The sequence below is a fragment of the Periophthalmus magnuspinnatus genome, chromosome 20 (genome assembly GCF_009829125.3).
Source record: "Periophthalmus magnuspinnatus isolate fPerMag1 chromosome 20, fPerMag1.2.pri, whole genome shotgun sequence".
Lineage (NCBI taxonomy): Eukaryota > Metazoa > Chordata > Actinopteri > Gobiiformes > Gobiidae > Periophthalmus > Periophthalmus magnuspinnatus.
Window position 1 is genome coordinate 13669114 of NC_047145.1, and position 27001 is coordinate 13696114.

Genomic DNA, 27001 nt, shown 5'->3' on the forward strand with positions numbered 1-27001 from the left:
TGCCATCAAGCAGTAATTAAAAATAAACTATCGTTTTCTGTGGCAGTTGTACAGTTTTTTGCCTACCTTATGATGTATTTTTGTGGTTCTTTCTTAAATAGAAATATTTGTCTCTCAACAAAAGTTTTTTAGTTGACCCACAGAGTGAGAGATGTCTGAAGAAATCTCAAATAAATGTGTACAAAAAGACAAAACAGTAAAATATTTGCCAGTCTTTGAGCAGAAGTGAATGTGTTCTTTGGCTATCAAGCTTTGGCAACAGAATGACACAGTAGCTCAGATCCAAGCTGCAGGAGACTTGACAGACACTCCTCCTCCTCTTCCTCCTCTTCTTCCAACAATCTCATCCCATTATCCACAAATACCTGTAGAAATGTAAATCAAACGTGTCCGCAGATGAAACCAAAAGTCAAACAACAATATTATGCAATTGTTCAACAGCAAAGGTATTCTCGTCCAAAAAGTAGTTCATTGGTGTGACTGATTTTTCATTTTTTTTTTCAATATTTACATACAAACAATGAAGAAAAAAGTAAGCAAGACAAAGATAAAATGTATATTCAACCTCACACATATAGCTTAGAGTTTGCCAGTACAAATGTAAAAATTTAGAGCACATTTACATTACAAAATTATTCTTAGATGCAACAGACTTTGGTAAATAGTGTTTTGATTTGGTATGATCTCTTTACTAAATCCCTTCTGGTGGGAACCAAAATTTGGGCAATAGTCTGGTCCAGGCAACAGCACAGGTGGATTTGTACATATTCTCACATAGTAATCTCTTTTTTGGTTTCGCCAAGGTCATTTACATAACTGTGGTAATCACACTGACAACATTAAGTTTTTCTTTGACAGTCCTTCAGAAAGAGTCCATCCCACGGCGTGTTGTGGTTGTAATGGCCGTTCACTTTGGGAGATCCTCTAGTGAATCGGTGAGTGTGTCCATGGGTGCGGCCGGACCCAGCTCAGGCTGTTTTAAACGCTTTATTGTGTTTTTTAAAGCTTGCCTCTTGTTGCAAAACCACACTCGCACCACCTCACGGTCATAGTTCAGTTTCTCAGCAATCTCGGTCATTTCCTGACCGGACGGATGCGTGTTCTTCTCAAAGTGGCTGTTGAGGATCTCCAAAGCCTGCGGGGTGAACGAGGTCCTCCGCTTGCGTTTTTTGGAGGGTTCGCTGCCGATAAACTCTGTCAGGTTCTGCATCCCGGAGCGGTGGCGCGCTTCGGCCTCCGCCATCCAGCGCTCCAGAACGGGCTTTATCTTCTGGGCGCTTTTAGGGGTGATGTCCAACTTCTCAAACCTGGCAGGATATAAAAGGCCAGGGTTCAGTTTGCCTGTCAGACTGTTACCTATAGTGTTCTCTTGGGCTTCCTGTGGTAGGAAAAAGTGGCTTCTCAGGATGGTGTGTCTGGGGAGAGTTAAGAAAAAAAAGAATCTTACTTAGGAGCCCTGACAGAACCCAACATGGGTTAAGCTCTGTGGAGTTTGGAGCCTCCTCCACCAGAATGCCGCTGGGACTGAGACCTGAGCCAACACAAGACCCTTTAGTTAGACTGAAGAATGAACATTCTCTGCATTGAATTTCCTGGCTACATTTAGTACACTAAATAATGATCTGACATCTATACTGTGGAATCAAACCCACTCGATAGCATGATGTAATACCCAATTGTCAGCAACTGTAAACTGTCAAGGATTGTAGATGCTTATCTTTGTTATCAAATGAGAATATGAAATGTTATTTCTACTTGTCTTATAAAATTATATGAAAATTGGCAAAGACTAGTGCATAATAAGTTAAAATATTTAGCATTTCAGCTTTATTGGGTATTTGTAAAATAAGCATAAAAGGGACTTCTGTTGGCTCTTTCCACCTGGAAGCAGGCAGGGTAGGTCTCGATCCCAAACTGGCAATAATGGAGGAGAAAGCAACAACTATTTTCAAATGATTAGAAACAAAAGAAATAGTCCTAATTCATTTCTTTCAGGTGAAAATGCAAGCAGTTAAATATGGCACCATCATTTATTTACCAAAAGCACTTGCATTATTCATCAAAATGTACATTTAATACATTTTTCAAACTTTCTTCGCTCTTCTAACAACCGCTCATTTTATAATTAATAAGAATACATTTACGCACTTATAATTCTGGCATTTTAGCAGCTCGCTCTGTCAAAGAACGGACCCACAGCTCAGTGACGTCTGGTGCACACACATACTTCATTTATACAACTTTCAAATATTTTATTATTATCTTAATGTTCAAAGAAAAAAAACATAAAACCAAAATAAATAATTTTCCGGTCCAAGTGTGGCGTGCAAAGATGCTTTTAGTGGCCTGCCTGCGCTGATGGAGGGACAGAGAGAGCTTGGAGGAGTCTTAAGTCTCAGTGGAGCAAACAACGCACACAAGACATTTTTAATGGTGTGAGATGCCCATGCATGCCGTCCTACACCTCGCCTGAGCATTCTACCCTGTCGACAGGCACCATTATTTATAACCCCATCCCGCATCTAAACAGTGGGGAGTACTGCAGGGAATACATTAGTAAATATGAAGAGTCACCAGAGACGGGACATTTCATGGATCAACAGGAGCGCGGATGCTAAAATGAGAGGAGGCTGAGTACTAGCACTACCCTGCGTCTCCCGCTTTCTTTGCTCCAGAAGCACCTACAGCGTGAGGCTCTAAGTACCTCAGGAGGAGCCTGTTTACATGGGCTCCATTTTAGGCTTGTACGCTCCACCAGGCCCACTATAAACCAGAGACCATCCACATGCACACAAGTTATGATATTAAATAATCATTCAAAATAATCTAGTTTGACATGCACGTAGCTTCTGCCCATATTTTCAATAGGTCAACCAATGTGTTTTTTATGTTTCATGTGATCGTCCAGAAACAGGACTGTAGTCGACACTTGAAATCATGGTCAGATATAATTTTTCCTTATACTTACACTCTATAAAGACAATTTGTAGTAAAAACAAAAAAATAACTACATAAGTTAATTTAAAACATTAAAAACAGGTGCAGGTGTGATTAAAAATGTTTATTACCAGATTATTAAAGTGTAATAGCGGCACAATTGTATCCAGGTTTGCAATGTCCTAGAATGTATTCCATTTTGGGAAGCAAAATAAAAAGCCTTTTTTCAGTTCTAGTGCGGCCAGTTTTTAGACATAGACAATCATAAGATCTTGTGTTAAACGCTCCCGTATCAATGTTCAACAAGCAAGTGAGATATTCAGGCAGTCTATCAAGTCGTCCCTTATAAATACATTTTATACAGTGTTGTTCTCTTCTGACAGATAGTGATGGCCAAGCTACTTTTCCGTTGAGTGTACAGTAATGGGTTTTAAATTCATCACCTGTTACGAAACGAAGGGCTGAGTGAAACAGTGGATATGAAGGTTTAATATAGAGACTGAAGTCTGAATATATATTATATCTCCATAATCTAGTACAGAAGGTTTCTTCAACAACTTATTTTCTGTATTTCAATGGGATAAAAGATTTGTGTCTATAATAAAGTGATAATTTTGATTTTAAACTGTTAGATGATACTGACATTTGAATTTTAAAGGACACGTTTTTCACAAGCCAAACCCCAAAATACTTGTATGTGGTAACTCTTGTAATCATGGTACCATTTAGTGTATAAAGATTTGTAGCTTGCACATCACTTAAATATTTTTTTGTTTGTTTTTTTTTCTTTTTGCATATTTTTTACATTTTATTTGCATTCAATTATAATTTAATATTTTGGAGGGAATTTGGGATTTTATTAAGCCTTTCTCTTAAATTGCAACCAGTGGAATTAATAAATATAGTAAAAAGTAGTGGACCCAAAATTGAGACTTGGGGCACTCATTTTCTTAAAGTAAAAAAAAAAAAAAAGATCCATCAGTTACTACTGCCTGGGTTTAGTTTGAAAGATAATCTTGGAACCAATTACATTATTATTATTATGTCTCAGGCACTTCAAGAGGATGTTATGATCTACTGAATCAAAAGCTTTAGTTAATTAAATAAATAAATAAAATAAATAAAATGCTACACAGTCTGGTCATCAAGGGTTGTGAGAATGTCACAAGGTAGGACAAGGTCATTTATTTATTTTTATTTATCTTTATTTATACAGGGGGACCCAATGAGAGACCTGGACTCTCTTTTTCATGGGCGCCCTGTTTAAACTACAAAAAAAAAAGCAGAAAAAAACAAGTATACAAGTACATATAAAACATTACAAACAGGTTTACGTGTGTGTATAAAAGTTTGTTATCAGATTATTTAGGTATTGTCCGGAAATTATTAACATTTTTAGTTGTCCCATCTTTATGCAAAGTCAAAACGTGCAATTTTCCATAATTCTGGTATAACTGCCATTTGAATTGATAAATTAAAAATATGTAATAGAGGTTGAATTAAATATGAGGCAGCTAGTAATAGAAGTTTTAGATCAAGGTCATCAGCTCCTGTGGACTTCTTTGGTTCTGTGGAGTGGAGAGCATTTAACACCTCCATGTAAGTGAATGGTCTTAAACAGAAAATCTGCCTGCCATGTGCCAGAGGTTCAGATTCAACATAATCAAGATCAGAAAGATCACAATTATTATCCAAAACATCACATGCAGAGATAAAATGCCTATTAAAAGCATGAAATATTTCCTCTTTAGAATTTACAATGAATCCAATAAAATATTGCTTGATAATGTATGAAAATGGTTCTGAGAGGGATCTTACTCCAGAACTTTGCTGAATTCCTGTGACTTTGTCAGTGCAGACTCGAATTAAGAAGTTTTTGCCTTTCTAACAGATCTATTTCTCTTATTTATGAACAAAATTCCTAATACATATTTCTGTTTTTCATTCAAATTTTTCTTTTAGGTGCATGTTGGTCTGCAATTTTATGAAATGTATTCATGGAAAAAATTCAACCATATCAGAGTCAAGAAATGCTGATGTTAGCCCAATATCACTGTAATACAGGAGATGAAGGCTTGCTCCTTGAAATATTTATATGATCTTATATGATCTGATATGGCCTTTTTAATTTGTATTTCAAATACACCACATTGGACAGTGGTTGCTAAAATCCAGTGGGGAAAAAAACATTTCCCTTATAATTATGGGCTTTCAGATTATATCAATGAGTGTGCATTTCTAGGGTCTAATCAGAATTGAAATTAGTTGTGTGAGATTCAGATCTTCAGAATCTTTCTCCAGCCAGTTAATATTTATATCGGCCGTTTTTAGGACCTCATAAGTTTCCAGTTTAGAAAGCATCATGAATAGATCATTAAGACCTTAAGAGCATTTTTTAAAATCACAATCATTTACATAGCAAAACATTTAGGCTTTGACCTATTTTATTTAGTAGCCAAGTTTCAGAAAATATAACTATATCTGGATCTGTTTGATTTACCCAGACTAATGTAATTTAACTTAGATGTGATACTACATACATTCATATACGTAATTCCCAGTCCCTTCCTTGTCTTGAAGTTTTGCATATCAAACAAGCCTTTAGGGATACTAATCTCATTTGATATTGACCAGGATCGATTTAACGCCTGGGGATTAGGTTTGTTAGTAATACTGATATCAACCAAGTTACACGACCTCTGATCATTTCTTTCTAAGAGATATTCTAAATTGGCACAAATCTCTGACAACTAGTTTTAATGCAAAATCTAAGCCGGTGGACGCTAATTTTCTTAATTAAATCCAGGCTCAAAACGGTTCTGTTTAGCTGTGCATACGACTGAAAAGTTTTTATTCTGCACTCTTCTGTTTTAATGTTAATTTTATGATGATTATTTGTGATTATTTATGTTTTGATTTGTGTGATTTTAATGCCTTACCTCAAAGAGTCACGTGAGACGCTGTTTATCCTATGTATAAGGAGATTTTGGAAATCTGTTCTTATTGTAAAATGGCTAAATACATAAGAAAACATATAGATTGGCCTCTACTCTAAACGATGGTTTATTTCTAAAGTTATATTTAGCGGACACTCAAAGAAAAAGAATACAACTTGTGTATACCGTTTAGTGGCTAATTTTGGGATCATATCAGAGGATGAAAGCAGATGTGATAAACCTCTGCACTTTCCCATTTTAGCACTATTTCTTCATGACATCTGGCATAGTGAAAACATTTTAAAAGCACTTTGTTGCCCAGAGCAAAGCTTCACATAGTGCTTGTGTGGATAGGGACGGAGGATCACTGGAGGTTCAATGGTCAGAACTGTGTTTTTAATAGCTTGTAGGCGTCAGTGGTCAATGCCAAACGCACATGTCAAGGATGTGAGGTGTGCCACAGTAATGGATTTGGGTTTACAGACACAAAAATCATTCAATATTTTATCAAGTATTACCAGGGGTGAATTTTGAGGAGAATGAACATTTAAAATAAGGCATAATGCGTCAAAATTATGTGTTTTCCTTTTGACTTTTGAGAAATATTTAATTGAGATCGATGGACTGATATTATGAAGTTGTTGATTTTGATCATTTTCTAATAGAGTGATATTAAATCTAAACTCTACAGTATTAATAATACCTATACAGTACATTTTTTATAAAAGGAAGTATGTTCTTTAATCAGGTGGTAAGCCCTAATATCAGCCTCTGCTGGAACTTTAAGGTCAATAACGGATACACTAAAGAGTGCAAACATCAGCCTGACAGATCAGCCAAAAATATATATTATACATCTCTAAATAAAACTAAAACCAAAACCCTAAAGTGTGGCTCAATTTGAAATCAAAATTGTTATAAATCTAAATACATGTAACTAGTAAAAATGTTTATCATGTCATACTTAATACGTCTTATTTTTACACATAACTGTCCAGTCATTTTAATCCATATGTCCATTACTCATAACACAAATAAAATGCCCAGACGGCCCTACATGTACCTAACATTGCCCGAGACTTTTTGATAATCTAATGTAGTGTCTGAACTGGACTCATATTGAGCAATAAGAGGAGACATGATCGAGGCATCTGTCAGTGCCTGTTCCCTCTCTGTGCTGGGACTGGCCCCTGGAGCCACTGTCCCCAAACTCTACGACGTCTATGATGATGTTCACTAAACTCAAGCATGTGAGTTCTCCCTACTTAAACCATCACCATGTCATGTCTTATGTCATACAAAGAGAAAATGTCTCCTCTAACAAGCACCCCAGTGTTTATTTTTGAAGCTAATGGCTTTTAATGTCGGTTATAAATATTTGAATTATGCTTTGTGCTAAATATTTCATGTGTGATTTGGAGATTTGAAGCATTAGTAGTACTAGGCAGTTGGGGCCTATACAGCTTCACATTTTATTGGCCGCTTGATGTTGATGTGATGAAATTTTTAAGAGACTGGCGGCACCGTCACATAAGCAGTGCAGGTCGTCAGTAAGTATGTGCCTTTCAGAGACACATTGAGATTAATATTAAAAGCAGGAATTTGACTGAAAAGGTTAACTAAAGCAACTAGGCCTAAAATCTTTTTAAAGGTTTGTTTCATGTGGGACTGAATTCAGGAATGGATCAATATAAATTAGTGATTGTATAGGTTGGGTTCAAAACATTTAGATAGAGGATGTCATTATTTCTATATGGGGGATTAGCTCTATTTGAAAGAAATATTTACAGATAAAAGTAATTATTAATACTACATTAGCAAGTGAAACTCCATCAACTACAATCTAATGTATTACATATGTAGCACTAACTATTATATAGTAATAGTGCCTGTATTCCAGGACTATAAACTGAATGTGGTGATGTCTGACAAAACATCTTGACATCACCACATCTTAAACTAAATATGCAAATACTACCACTACCAAATACTTTACAACTATTACAAGAACAAATTATGCAAATTATTTTAATTTATTTTATTTAAATTGTAATTATTTGATTTCTTGTGAAGCTCCATTTGGTACTTCATTTATTCGTAAATGGAGAAAAGGCCATTTAGCATAATTTTCTCATTGTCTATTAATTCAATGCAAATTCATATATCATTTAAAACCAACTGAATTATGTTTAATTTAAGTATTCTTTAAGTCAGTAGATTTTTTGTGTTGTAATATTCAGAAGTAGGCCTACATTCCTTATGCTCTTGTACATATTGAGCAGATGTAGAGAATGAAGCTTTGGGACATGATATGGGTCACTAGTTCTGATCCGAAGGGTACATTTGTCTTACTTGGTGTCTTTAAATGAAGTGCTATCCAAGTGGAAAAACTGGAGGGATAAAACGCTGATTGTCTGATTATCTCATGAATATATAATGCTCCATTTAGGGCTAAACTGTCCTCGCAGCTGCCATAAAACATGTGAATCTTATTAGCAGATCATCTCCGCCGAGCATTCCCAGGCTCAGGCGCAGCCAGCCTTAGTAATTATTAAATGCTTTAAGTGCTTCATGTAATACTCGTGTATGTATTTTGCATAAGTAACAGGCGGCTGTCATGTCCAATGAGAGAGGGAAGAGGCAATGAGCACAGAGAGACACAAACTCTTTTTATTTCAAACTTTTTATGAGTTAGACAAAATGTTTTATCGCATAGTAATATAGATTAAATTATCTGTCAAATAAACAGGAAATATGTTTTGAATTGTTTATTATCTTAATTTAGTTTTCAGAAACAGATTAAGAGGAGGTTTAATATTGCCTCACTCATAAAAAATATTTCTTCAAATCATTTTCTGATATCATTTCTTTTAAGTAGGCTGAAAGAAATGCTACAACTTGCTATAAAATGTTTTATGTTGTTATTTGATATTTTTACTGTACATAGAAAATAACAGGGTTCCACCATCAGCGTAGCTGCAGACCTCCCAGCATACTTTATATATTTAGGGTGGCTACACATCTGGAAATAAGACTAATCCAGCCAACTTGGATAGATCTATTGTTTAACATTATCCAAAAAGGGAAAATGTTATAATTGAACAAAACACACCACAGTAGTACTTGAGCAGAGGTAATTCATTCACGTTAACACAATAACATTTGGAAATGTAGTTATGCTGTGGTTTTAGAGATTAGTAATTCCTTGTTATGCACATTTAATATGAATTCATTACGTTCATCATATAATAAAAATCTCTTCATGATGAGCACCAGACTGTTCACTGAGTGTGATTCTCTTTGACAGAAACAAAAGGACAAATCTCCGAAAAGGTATTAAGGTTAAAGTGCATATGACAGGTTAGACTACTAATTTCAACATGCTTGAAAACATGCTTAAACAAATTATATTTAAGATCTTGGCTAGTTTTCCCTAGTTTGACAATTGTGGCGAAGTTTATAATTTACTTCCTGGTTTGACAAGGGCCAAAGAGTTAATATGTAACTAATAAAATACATGTGGCATGTTAAACCCATGTTTGTTAAACCCATGCTTAAGTTGTCAAAAATGTGTTTCTTGCGCATATACTGTCCCTGAGCTTTGAATGGAATTTTGTGTCTGGGTGACATTTGGTAGAGGAATTCCTGTGTATAACCCAGAAGTAGTCATCCCACCAAACAAAATTATAAATACATGAAAAGCTGTCATATGCACTTTAACAGACAAAAACTGTGCCTTGCGGTCTGGTGCTTACCTGCATATGGCGGACTGGCTGTATGCGGGCCCCTCTGCGGCGCTCAGAGCCTGGCCCACCTGTGTCTGCGTCAGGCCTAGCGACAGGCGGCGGATCTTGAATGCTTTGGCGAACTCTCGTATCTCCTCCAGGTTGACCCCGTCCACCTCGCTGGGGGCAGTCTGCGGGTCTGCAACACCAACAGACACATCTTACTTCATTAGCCTCATGCTCCCAGGGCACCGGCTGCATTTAGCACAGAGAAAAGCACCCTGACGCACGGCTGTATGCTCATGATCATCTTTAAACTGCTCTCAGCTAACAGCTCGAGCCATGGTCACAACGTATTATCCCAAACTGCCCTGCTGCGGTCAACTCCATATATTTGAGCGCTGCTTTGAAGAATAAATTCAGCCGAGGAGTGAATAAAGGAATGCCATGTTTCTTAGGAGCCAGTGAGGATCCCTCATACAAAAGAACACACAAGACTTGTTAATGTTACTGGTAAACAGATGTGAAGCAGAGGGAGGATGTCTGCTTGTATACTGACTTCTGACCTCCTCTGCATTAATACACATATATAAAGCATGTAAACATTAAAAGACATTATTTCAAATATGTGACCCAAAGCCAGCACTCCAATCTCACTTTGAATGTGCTGCAGACTTAGCCCACAGAACACAACACACAAAAGCAGCTCTGTTTGTGAATCCACACATCTGACAAATAGCAGCATTTTGAAGAATTTCTTGTCTAATAAAAAGTGATTTCACATTGTACATCAATGTCAGGTGCCCTGGCATCCTGCTTACTAAAGCAAAGTTTATGCCTCTGAATTATTCATCTTGGTCATTATCAATGAATTATTAAAGGAATCCTCCAAGCGTATTTAAGCAGAAATCTATGGGCTGCCATCTCCTTGCGGCTCATAAGTGATGTGTAGCGTATGCAGCGGCCCGGACGTGTGCACGTTGTGACCGGGCCACTGTAAATGGGTGGGAGCAGCACATCAGCTCCACACTGATGAGCATCACTTCATCACTCCCAGAGGACCATGTTTACTTAGATGGTCCCTCTGCTAATGCTGTCTGCTGGACCACACTGTCTCTGGGCCCATATGAAACTGTCTCTGCATCTGATTTAATCCCGGCTTAAGGTACTTTTCTATAATGAATAACAACACTTTTACAACAAACTAACAGAGTGAATATATGGTCACATTAAAAATGTAAAGACCTATGATAGCTTTAACATGCTAATCACTCAAGTAATCAGCCTGTAAGCACAGTAAATTAAACAGCAAATTTGTAATATTTAAAATGCAGGCTGTTACCTATGTGATGATGCCTGAGTGCACACAATGCTCTGTGAAGGAGTTGTCTATAACCTGCTCTCCTTCAGTTAGACAAAGCAGAGACATGTCTCCTTTTGTTAAAAAATAAGTTGGCCTAAAACATTTCACACATCTGTCCTAAACCTAACCATAATGTTTCAACCATAACTTAGCTGCACTTGCTGCATAAAATATTTAATTGCTTTATAAACAGTGACACTTTAAAAGGCTAGAAGGTAAAATACATATTATACAAATATGATAAGATATATAAAAAAATGTATCATTAATTAGGACTGCCACAATAATAGCTTTATCAACTTATTGTTCAATATATGAAAGATGGAATAATATTTTTTTGTGGTCAGTGTTTATCATATGTATTTATCATATTTATTTGCAACACTGGGAGATTTTTGGTTATTTTTTGGCTATATGATTTAAGTCATAAAAGGTTGGATTAATAAATTCTATAACTTATTACAGATGCAAACTAAGTACTAAAGTGTTTAATTCTGCATTTTTTAAAATTAATTAATTATTTTTTTTTACAATAATGTACATTTAGAATATTATTTGTGCTTTAAGTCTACACTTGGGTTGTTGTGTCAGTGGCATACATTAGGTTCAATATTATTGCTTATTGTCTATATTTACTTCAGCAACATATCGCACTTCAAAATTTGTTGGCATGACAGGCCATAACAATAACAATAACAATACATCAAGCTTTTTCAAGTGTATTGTAAAAAAAAAAAAAAAAAAAATGCTTTCCAAATTACACTTATCAAAATCGACAAAAAACGTTGCCACATTTCAATATAAATAAGAGGATACCTGACTTTTCTGAGACACTTTTACTGGCATAAGTCTTTGCTCTGTGTTGTAACTTAAGTGAAGGGCAGTGTCACTTTAAAACAGGATTTACGCTTGGCCAAACTTTCTCCAGATATAAATTCAATACGATACAATAAGTGTAAACTGCCATGCTCCCCTCGGATTGACATTTTCCATCTGATTATTGTAAATACCAGTAAGGGACATTGTGCGTTTTAATAGGTTTGTGCTGTTTGTCTGTGGCTGACAGCGACATTTCATCTTGTCTCTCTGTCAGGGGATTGGGCTTGGCGTATGTATGCAGTAAGTGAAACTGAGGGGAAGCGATATGCCCCCGTACTCAGCATATAGCGCTAATTCTATTTACGCCGATGATTCTGCGCAGGCCAAAAACAGTTTATGAGAGATTTTTCCCCGCTACAAGTAAACATGGACTAAACACAACGTCTACAACAAGTTGATCAATTGCGACTTGTGTTTTTGATTAAATTCTGTGGCTTCGTAGATGCCTTTAAAATGAGTTTATGTGAGTTTAGGGGAATCGACTGTGACAAATGAAATTTATCAGAATAAAACATTTTTTTTAAAGACTGAGGCTGTATGCGGACAAATGGTGGCCCAGTGATTTATATGGGCCTGCCAATGCCCAGACTGTCCAATGAATGAAGCTTATGTTCATTACATTGAGCACATGCCACACTGGATCAGCTAATAAAGAGAAGAATGGACCGTCAGGAACACAACCGAATGTGGGAGAGATCAGGAAAAGAAGCTAGGGTCAACCACATGAAATCTAATATCAGCTGTTCACGGCAAATCTTCAACTATAGTATTGATTTGTCAATTTGAAGGAATAAATAAAAACATTTTGTAAATAAAGAACTACTGTACTTCAATTATGTAGTACTAAAAACCTACTAATGTATTTGCAATGTTTGCAAATTTGTAGATTCATTATGTGTGGTCTTTAAACATATTGTCTTCTTACATTCTTACATGACTGACTGTTATTCCAAAAATATATTAAAAAAAGTTCAAAGATTATTTCTTAAACACACATGAACAGAAACCTATCTAAATCTCTCAATAAATGCAGATCTCACTATTGAACTTTTCGGTTCAAATTTTGTGAATCAGGAGACTACTACTCTCTGAGGAAGAAGAGGATATAAATTAGGCCCATTTTCATGTTGGCTGTTATTTCTAAAATCATAGTTATTTCATAGTTATTTATTAGCGAAATTAAAACACCACAAAACATCTTCACAGTAAACCAGAGAGCCATGAGGAAGCGCTCATCCTAGCACTCGCCTGCTCTCTGCTCTGTGTGTCTGTGGCCATGTTGTGTTCACTTACTGCTGACCAGCTGTCCCACGCTGAGAGCTGAGGAGGCGGAGGAGGAGGTGGAGGAAGAGGACGAGGCCTGGTGGAGGGGGCTCTGTCTGTGCATGTGCATCAGGCTGGGCTGCGACGTCACGGGGCCCGGCTGACCCTGTGGAGCCTGGGGCAACTGGGCACAAAGACACCACCGGACATTACACCCACAGTAAATGGCACTATTCCCTCCTCATAGCACCATTTAGTATAATTGTGGCGCAGCGGTCGTTAAATCTAATCAACAATCAAGAGCTATTCAATTAGATGCTTAACCAGGGGCTATAATGAGATTGCACAGATAATACATGTTAATTAGCGGCTGCAGTATGAGGATTGACAGCAGAATATAGTGCCAGGCTAATAGACTAACACTGAGCGGGAGAAAGGGAGTTTAGCTGGGCTCGCTGTCTCTCAGTCATGAAATGTTAAAGCACATGACAATTAAGACTCGTCACTCCCCGCCACAGCTAATAATGACAGCCTGAAATGGGAATAAAAACATGTGGACACAGCAGTATATGTATCACACCTCACTCATGATCCGCTAACTGTGAGGGCGGCTGAAAGACAATGTATTTTCATGTTTTATGCACATTTGAAATGCTTTTACAAGATCAAGATGGTGCGTCTCTACACTTTTAAAGCTGTCGGCAAAGCTAGGCCGGTTCGTCTCCCTTCCCCTCCTTTTGCTATTAATTATTTTCTGGGTGGCATGTGTTTGTTTGGATGGTGGGGGGGTGTCAACTGCGATGCGCACACTGTCAGCACCGTTGACAGGCTCCGAGAATTATTTAGCTTCACTGGAAATATTCTACACTGCACACTCTGACAACCGTAAATTATGCCCGTGGAAGCGCAGCGTACACGGGGGCTTTGAAGTGGAGACAAAAGCATAAACAGTATTACAAATGCATTAATTCATTCAAGAGGATGATCTGGTGTTTCGCAGGGCCACAATTAGGTGTCCATCTTGGGCGAGTTCATCCGTGCCACACTGTATGGGCCTTCATTGTGAACTTTTACCCTATAATTCTCCCTGACATCACCATTATCCAGTCAATAATGTTTTCATCGCACATGCATCTAGTGCCAAGCCTGTAAACACAAATGCAGAGGAGCCTAAATTGTTTGTAGAAAATGACCTACTGCGATGTATCCTTTATAACAAAACAAAATACTTGTGGTGGAGGTCAGGAAGGACGGACGTACCTAAGGCGTGATTGAGGAGGGAGAGGGGCCGGGGGGTGCAGAGAAGGGGAGAAGTGTCTGAGTTTAAGAAGTGATGAAAAGTGTTGTTTTGGGCTCTACAGGGGCGCAGCAGCAGCCTCTTTGAGTCTGTGCCTGAAATGTTGGCTGACAAGTGCCTCCCAGACACTCACATGGGGAACAATTGAGCTAAAAGAAACCATTTTGTGAAAGGAATGATGCAAATGAGTGTTATAAATGTCAAATGGGAAAATCTACACAAGTGTGATGTGCCTCTTATGACTAAAGAGTCCACTAGGTGCTGCTCATTCAACAGTTAGAGTGAAGTTCATTAGGTCATGTGTTTAAAGCTAGAGTGTACTGGTGTGGACATCAGCGTACAGTACCTGCTGTCCAGGCTTGATTGGTGACAGCGTGATTCCCTGGGTGTTGATGACAGGCAGGATCTGATTGCCGATCACCGTGGCGATGATCTGGCCTTGAGCATTGGTCAGAAGCTGAGGTGTAATTGGCTGAACCTGCAGTGCTGGGTTGCCACCCCCTGATTGGCTGGAGGGCCCTGCAGAGTTGGGAATCAGTGGGATTGTTCCAATTATCTACAAAGGGGGTAGAGAAGAGACAAAATCAGCTGGGCGGTTTTAAAAGGCGCAGAGAACAGAGGAGGTGAGCGCTACTGGAGGTATCAGTCTTAATGATCCCCGCCACTGTGAGCCTTTTTCCGAGGTTACTCAGAGTGATCAGAAACAAACCACAAGCCTGGACCTATTGTAAGAACCGCTGTGGTGCCATGTCTGCTAGTGGACATTTAAGAAACTACATCCAAGTATCTTAAGGCCAAAGGCCTGCATAGACACCAGGGCAAAGTAAACTTGAAATATATAAGAAATATTTATGCCAAAGATGCGCAGGTAAGTAAGTGGTGCATTTGCCACTGATCCATGATAACAGTGCATATTTTTGGTTTGGTTTAAGTGGTAAACAGTTCATGAGAACAATTGCCTGTGAAACAGTTTGTATAATTTAGAGGCAGATACACAAGTGTCTGGTGATGATCTGTCACTGTGGTGGTCTGAGGCTGGAGCCAGTGGAGCCAGTGGAGCCAGTGCAGACTGCTGGGAGCGCACTGCAAAGGTCAGCGCTGAATACCTGTGTGTGTGATGGTGCACACCACTGACTGTATTATCCATCACAGCCCAGTGTGAGTGTGTGAGAGTGTGCCTAAGTGTCTTTGTCTGTCTCTGGGAGGCCGAGTGAGACCCCCATTTCACCCTCACACAGGCAGAAAGGACCAAGTGGGAAGAAGGAGCACAAAAAGAAACAATAAGTGGGGAAAAGGGAGCATCAGAGAGTGAGACAGGCCCGGTCTCTAACAAGTGTGAGGGTCCCAGGGGTACTCGAGGCCTCCTGCCCCTCCGCTCGGCTCCTCTCCTCTGTGGCTGTAATCAGGAAGGGCAGATCAAAGGGGGCGGCAGAGTGTCACTGCAGCGTTTTAGCTCTCAGAGCAGCCAGAGTGTGGCCAAGAGTGGCGCTTTAGGGGGGACTTAGCGCCTCTTCACCATGATGAAGGTTAATGTCATCTGGGGACTGGTCCTGGTCTCCTCTCCCACCCCCTGCTGACAGTGTGCCTCTACCAAGCCTCATTACACCGCAGAGCGCTGCACGCAGAGCACGCCCATTCTTCTAAATTCTCTGCTTTAGCAGCAAGCCAAAGGCTACTCTGAGAAAATTGCTCTTTCACTGCCTTTGAATATCTGTCTTTATGCTGCAGTCAGAATCTCTACACTTGGACCCAATTATGAAATCAAATTACTTACAAACAAGTCTCTCTCCCTCCCCTCTGCTCCTCTTGACATAATAGGGAGGGATCAGTGAGGGAAAGGTGGGCCGACTCTCTGTAATTCATCCGTGCTACGGCTCATTTGCTTACGTTGCTTCACATTAGGGACAAGATAATTTATCTCCCTCTCCACGCGGCTGTACTGCTCTCCTGCCACTTAGCATATTTTATTGCACTGTCTGACGCCTGTGTCTCCAGAGCCCCGCACATCACGCTTTGCATGCCACCGTGACAGGGAACTTGTTCCGCTCAATTATTCATCATCATTGGACTAAGTGGTTATTCTATAAGCATAATAAAGGAGCAGGCAACTGACAACTCCCCTCTCATCTCTGTCCCATGATGCAATGGGCTCTCCAGCTACATTTCTCCCGCAACATGTTTCATTGTTCCACTGTGGTACAAACATTGGTTCAGAAAATCATCTGCAAACAAAGGAATTACTACCACAAGTATTGTGATATTGGGTAGTGATGTTTAAGCAATTTACAAAGCAACAGCGATCTGTACTATAAGTAAAAAAGGTAAAAGTCTAAACCTTCTCACTACTAAGTTGGCCTCCCTCGGTCCATAACGTGAGGTTCTTCCTTCACGGAGCAGAACTCATTACGATTATGCCGCACTTGTTTTTCCAGAAATGTCATCTCATCCTTTCAGCCTGTGCCAATCTGTGTCTTTAGCCATGGTCGCCAGACCATATCTACGGCTGTTTTCTCTCCAACACTGTGGAAGTATGTGTGGACCCCGGAGGGACCCTGCCTGGAAGGAGAATGGGCATAGTCCAAAACATATCACACACAAGAGTGGCACCTACTAAAAGACAATGGTAAAATGTATTGTTGCTTATGGAAGTATTTTAAAGTTGTTTTATTTGGAAGATCAAGTTTTGATAGAGATGCAAATTTTTATGGTGTAGACAACTGCTTTTAAGACAATCTATCCAGGGTCTGTCCACGAGTGATAGTTAATTTTGTAAGTGACACATTTAATTTGACATATTTAGACTTGAGGCTGCCATAGCAATAGCTTGGCTTGGACTCTGGTTCTATTTGTTTGAGTATCATTTGTATCTGCACAGTCCCGTACATTACCTTGCCTTACTTTGCCTACAGTAGTCTGCATTAAGCCAGCCCCTGGAGACTTGTCCTTATGAGAAGTTGGTGTGTAAAGTGGATAGATGGCCTGCCGCCACAAACACAGAGCCCAGGGGGCTAGCAGACACGGCCCGATGCCCCAGAGATGGTACACGTGGGATCTGTGCAGGTACAAATAATCTCAGGAGCATCTACATTTTTCAGGAAATCCAGAGCATTTCAGGGAACAGCCAGTAATGACCCCCTTTCAAGCCCAGTTATGTTTCCAACTTAGGAGAAATTTAGGATAGAGTTACAAACAATGGCTTTAACAAAAAAGACACAGAGGGAGATTGGACAAACAATATTTTGCTTTCATCCACAACTTTAATCATTGTTGTTGCAGTTGTGTGGATAAAGTGGCCTCATTGATTCTCCTTGGAGAATAAAAAGCTGGGGCCAATATCATTAAGGTTTAAAAACATATTGAGCTCCTGACGTCCATCAAAGTTGGCACTTCTCAAGGTCCCAGAGCTCTCACTTATGAGAGGGTCTTTGAGGAGAATACTGGAGGAAATTAGGAGGTTAAAGACAGTGTATCACATTTTAACTTTAAGCAAAGGTGACTTTTAATCCTGAACAGCATTGGTGATAGAGAGAGCCAGTTGCATTATAATTAAAGATAGAATAAAAATCAGAAAAGAAAAAGTAGCAGAGTTTTGACACTGATTTACAGTGGAGGCCTGTGCTTACTGGACCTGCGGCCTTGTTTGAGCCTTAGTAATAGCCTGTATAATATCGTCTGCAGAGGGGAGGGAGCGGGTTGGACCCTCTGATAGGGGAGGGCATGTTTCCCCTGAATAATGCTAAGGAATAATGAGATGGGGAGCAAAGGCTGTAGCCCAGGGCTTTGACCGTCTCTGTGCCCTGATTATGTCAGGGAGTGTCAGCCGCCAAGACACTACAAAAGCACAGAGCAACCATCAAGTCCATACCACAGTGATCTGTCCCCATGCTGCAGGCTGCACAGGCCAGAGCAGGCCATACTGTGTCTTTAGGAGCATTTAGCATCAAGACTCTATTATATTTACCTATGAGCCCCACTGCTGTTATTGGGAGTGAACACCCGTCATGCACTTGCAACATATGTGATTGTGCAGTCTATTGGTATAGGTGTATTCTTTAGTATTTGTGTTCTGTGGGCTGTCCGTGTGTTAAAGATGAAACTGGGGTTAAGGTAAATAACAGAGAGTGGCATGAAAGGGCACATTGTCCACACAATTTTCCTTTAATATGTGCTGTGTGCACCTACGATAAGATGATTCATTAGATAGGGCTCCACAATGACAAGCATCATCGTTCAAGCCTCTGGCTACTGATGGAACAATTCTGCAGCCACCCTGTAAATATGACAAGGTCAGCGTTTTACTGCGACAGCCGCATGCGGATAAGAGAAACAAGGCCTTTGTTTAGTCCCAAAAAGCTTAAAATATGGTTGCACTCTTTCTACATTGTAGACAAACAGCTTTAAGTCCCACCACTGGAAATCTATCACAAATACTATACTGCCCTCTCAATTGGCCATTGTTTATGATGGAGTGTGTGAGAGTTAGAGGCTGGTTACTGTGGAAACTGTGGTCAGTAATATTTAATTAGGTCCTGCTCCAGAGAGAGACACCCACCTGTCCTTGTGCATTGGTCACAAGCTGTCCCGTGGCTCCTTGTAGGTTTGACAGGGTGTTCCCAAACACCTGGGAGCCCATGTTGCCCATGGAGCCCATGGCTGCAGCCGCTGCCATCGCCGCCTGACTGGCCAGAGGGTTGAGCTGCTGCACACAGACAATAAGAAGCACATGTGAAGTTGCACAGCTAAATGCAAATGTAGACTACAACAGCTCCATGTGGGGGCTCCACACTTTATTCTGTGCTGCTAAGGCCAGGAGAGGCTAACTGTGCCAAGGCGGTGTAGTCCAGTGGTGAGGGCTACACAGTCCATCATACAGTTCCCACAAGTCTGTGCTCTAGACCCAGTGGGAGGCAGTGGGATGGGGAGGAGCAGTGAGAATGGGAGGGCGGCTGTGAATAAGTGGCCATTTTACCACTCTAAGTGCTTCCTCTGGCCCCGGGGCTCCCCACGGGCCCAGCCTAGGATGTCTACCAGCAGCAATGACCCGGCTCTGTGCCGTGTGCACAATGGAGCCATGCAGAGGCCCATGCATCACTGTATCGTCAACTGCTTCAATACGCTTCGACTTTCCCTGTGTCATATGCACACTGTACTTTTAAAGAAGAGGGGTTCAAATGGCCATCCTCAGCCCTGCTGTAATGGACTCATCTAGACTGGCCTGTGCCTGTGAAAAGAAGCTCTTGCTAAAGGGAGGTTGAAGAGCTGTGCACCCTGCCGATTACCCACATAAATCAAACTAACCACTTATTAGAAGGCTGAAAATGCACTGCTGATTTGGTTGTGCAGCACAGCAAAGTCTTATTAGGTTGAGTAAGTAGATCAAAGACCAAGAAGAGAAAGGAGACCTCCCAATTACTCAACAGAATAGAGAAATCATAGAAACATGCTTTGTAAACAGGCTGCTCTCCGCAGCAGCTAATATGACACTGTCACTGTATGTAAAACGCTTTGTAAGAGTTCTGCTCAAACTAACTTTTCCACAGCCTGTGGTCTGCAGGGGATTCAGCTTTGTTCATCTGAGATCATTCAGTTGCCATACATCTTTTATCTCTCCCATCCACCATATATTATTACACTTTCTCAAATCAAATGATGAAAAAATGCCACTGAGCGATCAATACTTTTTCATTGACAGTAAAGGTTAAGCACATTAAGAATGACACTGCATTTGTCTTATGAAATCATATTTCATGTTGGTGGCCTCAAATTGGCCGTGATTGATATTGCCTCTCCTCGTCTGAAAGTCATCCAGTTTTTCCTCCATAATCGCAGGATTGTCTTTTATGTGTCCAGTGGATGTCCTTTGAAAATCTGTGCATCGCCACCATGAAACCAACGACACTGAATCTTTATAGAAAAATACAGGAAAAACTAACATATTGCACATTATTACAGGCTTGCAATATTTAGATAACAAGTACTTTTGTAAATTGAGTTAAAAAAGATGGCTAAAGTATAATTTGTAAAGTGCTTCTTAAGTTGATGTGGCACAAACAAGGTTCTGATAGGCCACAGAAACAGTCCCCATAGACAGCTAAACTTAACCAAACAAAGACTACACATCCACACAGATAACGCGAGCTGCTCAGGCTCACACAGCCAGACTCACAGCGTGCCATTCTGTGATTCATTTGAAATATGATGTTTTCTCTGATGATAGCCCTCGCAGATGCCATGTTATTGTGCTAAAACTAGGTGCAAAGAGAAGCAGCTTTATTGGAGCATTGAGTATTATGGGCTGGGGAGCGAGCAGAGCCGGGAATAAGGTTGTTCACCACCTAAACAGGTGATTTTCCACCACGGTGACTCCTCTCAACACCTCGGCAGGAGGCACAAATGACAGGCCTGGGCGAGTGCTTCTTCTGATTGCATGTGTTGTGGAGATAAACAGTGATCTTCCAGTTTGCGGTGCCTGCATGTTAACCAACACATTTGATTTGTCTCATTGTCCATAAAAGGGTCAACTGAGAACTCCCCAAGCAGCTCCTCCTCACCATAGCATGTTAGAGGCAAGCCTGTTTACTGAAGTTATTGTGCATTATGAAGATTCAGTCATTGCTGGTTGGTGTATTTGTTAGGTTGTTAGCTAGACCAGGTTTTCTTTTTAGACTTTTGAGTCAAAGGGGATATTACCGGATGCACAATACTCAAATACCAGATTTTAAAGGTGCAAAATGTAGCATTTATAGTGAAGAATCTGTCACCTGCTTGTCTCCACAGAGATCTTATTGCATTGCCTGGGATGTTTCACAGCATGGCATTAGACATATTTAGCTTTTTTTTTGTTTCGACCAAATATACCTACCTTAGTTTGACCTTGTGGTGTCAGATGGATAAGTTAATGCCATACCGTGGAGCATTTGAGGCAAAGAAATAAGATCTCCAGGGAAACATAGTTACATAGTGCACCGAAAATAATACATAAGAAAAGTAACTATTGAAATTATCAATGTTTTATGATTTTTAAGCTTTTTAATTATGTATAAATCCAAATAAAATAAATGGCCAAAAGCCCTCAAAATGGCAGCTATAACAGAAAAAAATCATATGCCTTTCATACACAAGGCTCTGTTCTATCCTAGGTTACCGCAGCTAAACATTCAGGAATACACCAGGATCAACCAATTCAAACTAAATACCAGCAAATTGTTACAAATGCAACTTTGTCCGAACCGAATGAGGGTGAGCGAGTTTAAACTGCTCCAGACCGTCTGTGGCCTCCTGGACCACGAGGGTCACCTGGTGCAGCAACCCGTGTAATCTCCAAAATAGAGGGGAAAATAGTGTCCCCACAAAGCGTGCACGGACCCCAGGAAAATAAAGAACTGTCTGACAAAAACCCAACCACAGTGTCTCCCCTGCTTGCTCCTTTTCTGCGCGGCCGTTTTGAACCTAATTGCTTTTTCTGCACGATGCAGAACAAAAAGAATATGAAAAGAGAAGCAAAAGATGAGCATACAAAGTGGATCAGACACCAAAGTGGCCACATCTGTTTGGGAACCACTTCAGCTATGTGTAAAAAGTACTTCTCATGGATAGAATTGGTAAATGTTATTTTTCAATGTGATCGCTGCAAATTCAGATGATAGAAATACTGCTTTGTTTCTGTTAGTAAAGTTAAGTCTTAAGGTTAGGTTAGTTTCTGGTATATTGATATTTTTATAAAGTAGACCATTAAATTCCTCTCCTTGAACCGCCCCTTAACGTGGGGGAGGGGTTTGAGCACCCGAATGATCCTGGGACGTATGCTGTCGGGGGCTTCAGCCCCCTGGTAGGGTCACCCATGGCAGGTCCTGGGGGACGGGTCAGACAAAGAGTGGTTCAGAAGTCCGTCATGATAAGTATTAGAATAAGGCCAGCTGTGTCGCCCAGACCGGCGTTACCAGGGCACCACCCTGGAGCCAGGCCTGGGGTGGGTGCTCAACAGCAAGCGCCTGGAGGTCGGGCCTTTTCCCATGGGGTCCGTTGGGCACAGCCCGAAGGAGTGACATGGGGCTGTCCTCCTGTGGACCCACCACCTGCTGTCTCCATTTCTCTGGCGTTGCCCACAGGGAGAGGCAGACAAGCTGGTGTGGCTCCCTGCTTATTGCCTCACAGCTCAGCCGCCACGTGTTGGAGTTCACGTCTTCGGGTCGTGGACAGGTCTGTCATTGTTGTGTCGGCAGCAGTGCGGAGTATCCGAACTTCTCGGAGTCCCTGGTCGGTGCACTGTCTAGTACTCCTCCCAGGGACTCTGTTGTTCTACTTGGGGACTTCAATGCCCACATGGGCAACGACAGTGACACTTGGAGGGAGGTGATCAGGAAGAACAGGCTCCTTGATCTGAACCCGAGTGGTGTTCTGTTATTGGATTTCTGTGTTATTGGACACTCGGGTGAAGATAGGGGCAGAACTGTCAACTGATCACCACCTAGTGGTGAGTTGGGTCCGCTGGCGAAAGAGGAAGCCGGACAGACCTGGCTTACCCAAGCGTACTGTGAGGGTCTATTGGGAACATCTGACGGAGCCCTCTGTCAAAGGAGTTTTCAACTAGCACCTCCGGGAGAGCTTCTCCCAGATCCCGGGGAAGGCTGGCGAGCTGGGGATATGGATTCCGAGTGGGCCATGTTCTATACCTCTTTTGTCGATGTGGCTGCCCGTGGCTGTGGTCGTAAGGTCTGCGGTGCTTGTCACGGCGGCAGCCTCCGAACCCGGTTGTGGACACCAGACGTAAGGGAAGCGGTCAGGCTAAAGAAGGAGTCCTATCAAACCTTGTTGACATGTGGTCACAGAGGCAAAAACTCTGGGTTGGGAGGAGTTTGGGGAGGCCATGGAAGAGGACTATCGGACAGCCTCAGAGAGATTCTGCCAAACCGTCCGACGCCTCAGGAGGAGGAAGCAGTGCTTCACCAACACTCTTTGCTAACCTCGACTGAGGATGTTGTTGGATGATGAAAGGAATACTTTGAGGATTTCCTCAGTGCACGGAAATCATGTCCGTGTTCCCATTGCCAGCAGTAAGTCAGACCTGTTCCCGGTGCATGTCGGACTCTGCCAGGGCTGCCCTTTGTCAGGTTCTGTTCACTGTATTTATGGACAGAATTTCTGTGGTTTGGGAACCACAGGATCTCATCTCTGCTGTTTGGAGATGATGTTGTCCTGAAGGCTTCATCGAACTAGGACCTACAGCAGGCATTGGAGTGGTTTGCAGCCAAGTGTGAAGCAGCTGGGATGAGAATCAGCTCCTCCAAATCAGAGGCCATAGGTCTCGACCGGAAAAAGGTGGTTTGCCCTCTTCGGATGGGTGGTGAGCCCTTACCTCAAGTGGTGGAGTTCAAGTATCTTGGGCTCTTGTTCAAGAGTAAGGAAAGGATGGAGCATGAGATTGACAGGGAGATCGGTGCAGCATCTGCAGTGATGTGGTCTCTGTAACAGTCTGTTGTGGTAAAGAAGGAGCTGAGTCGAAAGGCAAAGCTCAGAGTAGAGCCGCTGCCCATGTCAAGAGGAGCCAATTGAGGTGGCTTGGGCATCTGTTCAGTATGCTGCCTGGACACCTCCCTAAGAAGGTGTTCCGGGCATGTCCTACCGGGAGGAGGCTCCAGAGAAGACCCAGGACAAGCAGGAAGGACTATGTCTCTCAGCTGGCTTGGGAATGCCTTAGGAGGACTGTGGAGGACGTGTCTGGTGTGAGAGAAGTCTGGGAGTCCCTGCTTAGACTGGTGCCCCCGCGACCCAGCCCCAGATAAGCGGAATAAAATGGATGGATGGAGATCATTAAATTGTATACAATGTAGTGCCATCAGTTTGTTTTAAGAAGGAATATTACACTTATATTATTTGTTAACACATAACATATTTAGGTCATTGTGCCATCTTTTACTGTTTTGAATATGCTATATTTACTTAAACCAACATGTACACATACAAACATGTTGAATAACATTCAGTTTCGTTTTTGATGCTCTGAGTCCCTGCTCCCATTGCTCCCATTCAGAGCACTACATTACAATCAGCATACATTTTTTTGTATATTTATGAAAAATGGCGACGTGGGAGCATGGATGACATAGGCTTGCGGGCTGAGCCTTGTACAGCTTTAGTACCGCTAACCGTGAGGAGGATTTGAATAGAGTTCGAGAGCTTGTGATCTCGGACTCTATTCAAGCATGCACCTCTTCAGGCATGTTTTTGACGAGGGAACAATGAACAATGTTATAACAGGGTAGAAGTCTCCAAAGAGTAAATTTGTCATAAGCCCTCTTTAAGTAACTAAGTAACATATTGTATTTTCTTTCATATAATTGCATATATTTTTCCTTTCTGCATCAATCTGAGTAATGAATAAAGTTTGTTTTAGAATTCTTGGTTAACTTTGTGATCATATTAAACTATTAACCTACTATTGATAACCCTAGCATACACAACACAACAAATATTGATTTAACAAATAAAATACATAAATAAATAATAAATAATATTCTTCATTCTATGTATAAGGGCAGATTCCCCAACAATATAACCTGTTTTTGTATTGGAGATGTATTTTGAACAAGTTGAGGTTGACTTGAATCATGTATTTGTAGAACCTACCTCCCTGTCTCCTCCCTGCTCTTCTCCCTCTCTGGCCTGAACCTAATCAGCTGTGACATGAGACAACGCGCTCTGTGTCTGTCAGGCCACTGCAAGTCTTTTGCTGACACTCCTCTGCAGAATCTCCACCTCTTTTCAATACAAAAAAATCATAAACTCCTCTAAATAACAACTTCTCCTCACATCGCCTGCACTCATGTACATCAAAATGCCATTAGGACGTCCCAAACACCTCAGGTCCCTTGGTCGGGTTGGACCTCTGCACTGGGAGACCTCAAAGTGCAGGCTATATCTCACCACTGGGCCTCTGCTACACCCACTGTGAAAAATAAAGCCTCAGAAAGTGTCACAGAAGAGGCAACGCATTAGGAAGAAAAAGACAAATAGAACAAGCAGTCAGAACATGTGACAAAGTACAATAGGGTGTGTCTGGGATGGTGGGCCACTGGCATACCGGAGTCACTGCAGGTGAATAGGGAAAAGCTTAAATGTATGGATCTCAATGTGAATCCTTTTTTTAAAGATTATTGACACAAACATAGGAAGTTATACATTTTTGGATCATTTTAATTTGGGAACAAGACACAATTACTACAAGACAAGATGAGAGATGAGAGATGAGAGATGAGAGATGAGAGACGAGATCGGGCCCATGAGAATGAGACAACTCAAGATTTTAACACAATTCTTAATATGCAAATTGTGTGATTCAGCCTCCAGTTTTGACCTCAATTTTATTTATTCTATTTAATATTTTTACTACCATTCTAGTACTTCTTTTGTTTAAATATGAGAGATGTAACTCACCAACATGTAACCCATTTTTTTTCCAAACCAAATGTAAACACATGGGCATATACTAATCTATGTCTTATACTTATTCTGATACAGCTCAAGATCATTCTGAAGCTATTCAGCAAAGGTTCAATTATGTCATTCTCATCTGAATGTGATTTTTTAGTATTGATACTTGCTCAAATGAGTCTCTAGTTTTGATATTAGTTTTAATATCGATTAGTAAAAATGTATTTTGAGAAAACAATTCAAGTTTAAGTTTGTCACGTTTGTCATATAATATATACATAACATATCTTTTGGTTCAGATTTCTTTGATAAAGTCTATATTGAGAGAGTCAACTGACCCAAATCTAAAAACTTTAAGAAATATTTTGCTTGCAGTGTCTCTCCTTAAGACAGAGCTGGGATAGTAATGAAGGTTGAGGAGGTGTGGACATTAATGGAGTGATGTCATATGAAACTGCGGCTAGTTAGCGGAGGAGGTTCGGCTGATCAAATAAAATGCATTAAGTCCAGGAAATGGATCTTGTAGAAATGGCCATATCTAATGAGGCGAAATGCAAATGAAGAAGGGAAAGAGTCGTGAAAACGTTTAAACTCCCGATAAAGGGATGATGGAGTGCCGGACAGTGGCCGTCAATCTCCACACTCATTCCCTTTATGTGGAATTAACAGCAGCTCTAATCATTACATAAAATCTGCTCCGGCCCATTTGTTGATAATTGTAGAGCTTCAGAGTGGGCTCTTTGTCATCAATCACAGCAGCACTAAATTTCCTCTGGTTAGAGAACACAGAGAGTAAAAATATAACTTACACAGAATCCTCTTCCCTCCACAGAAATGATCTATAATATTTAGCTGTTTCCAGATCTATTAAATTTGAAACTACTTGATGATTAAGTATCTGGGGGAAAAGTGCTGACCATTTCAGCCATGATGTGACATATTCGGCGCAGTTATTTCAGTACCATACTGGGCTTGAGTTCACAGCAGCGTAAAGTCCACAGTGCAGTAAATCTACTTCTATCATGGATATTAGAGTACTTTTTCTGTTGCAGCGATAAAATGAAAAATCCAATTATTAAAGTCATAAAGATCAGGTATAAACACATTATTTGTGTGCTTAATCTTCCTAGCCTTCATATGACAATTAGTGCGGATATTCAATAAGTAATTT

The 27001-nt window shown here is 40.7% G+C and overlaps 1 protein-coding gene across 1 annotated transcript in view; it reads right to left on the minus strand.

Annotated features, from left to right (window-relative positions):
• Positions 1-27001, minus strand: part of pou6f2 (POU class 6 homeobox 2) — a 65965-nt gene continuing 38964 nt past the window's right edge. Inside the window, 5 exon segments of the mRNA XM_055230246.1 lie at positions 1-1415; positions 9629-9797; positions 13134-13287; positions 14747-14956; positions 18953-19099. Of these exon segments, the coding sequence (XP_055086221.1) occupies positions 908-1415; positions 9629-9797; positions 13134-13287; positions 14747-14956; positions 18953-19099 (1188 nt within the window). The 3' untranslated portion in view covers positions 1-907.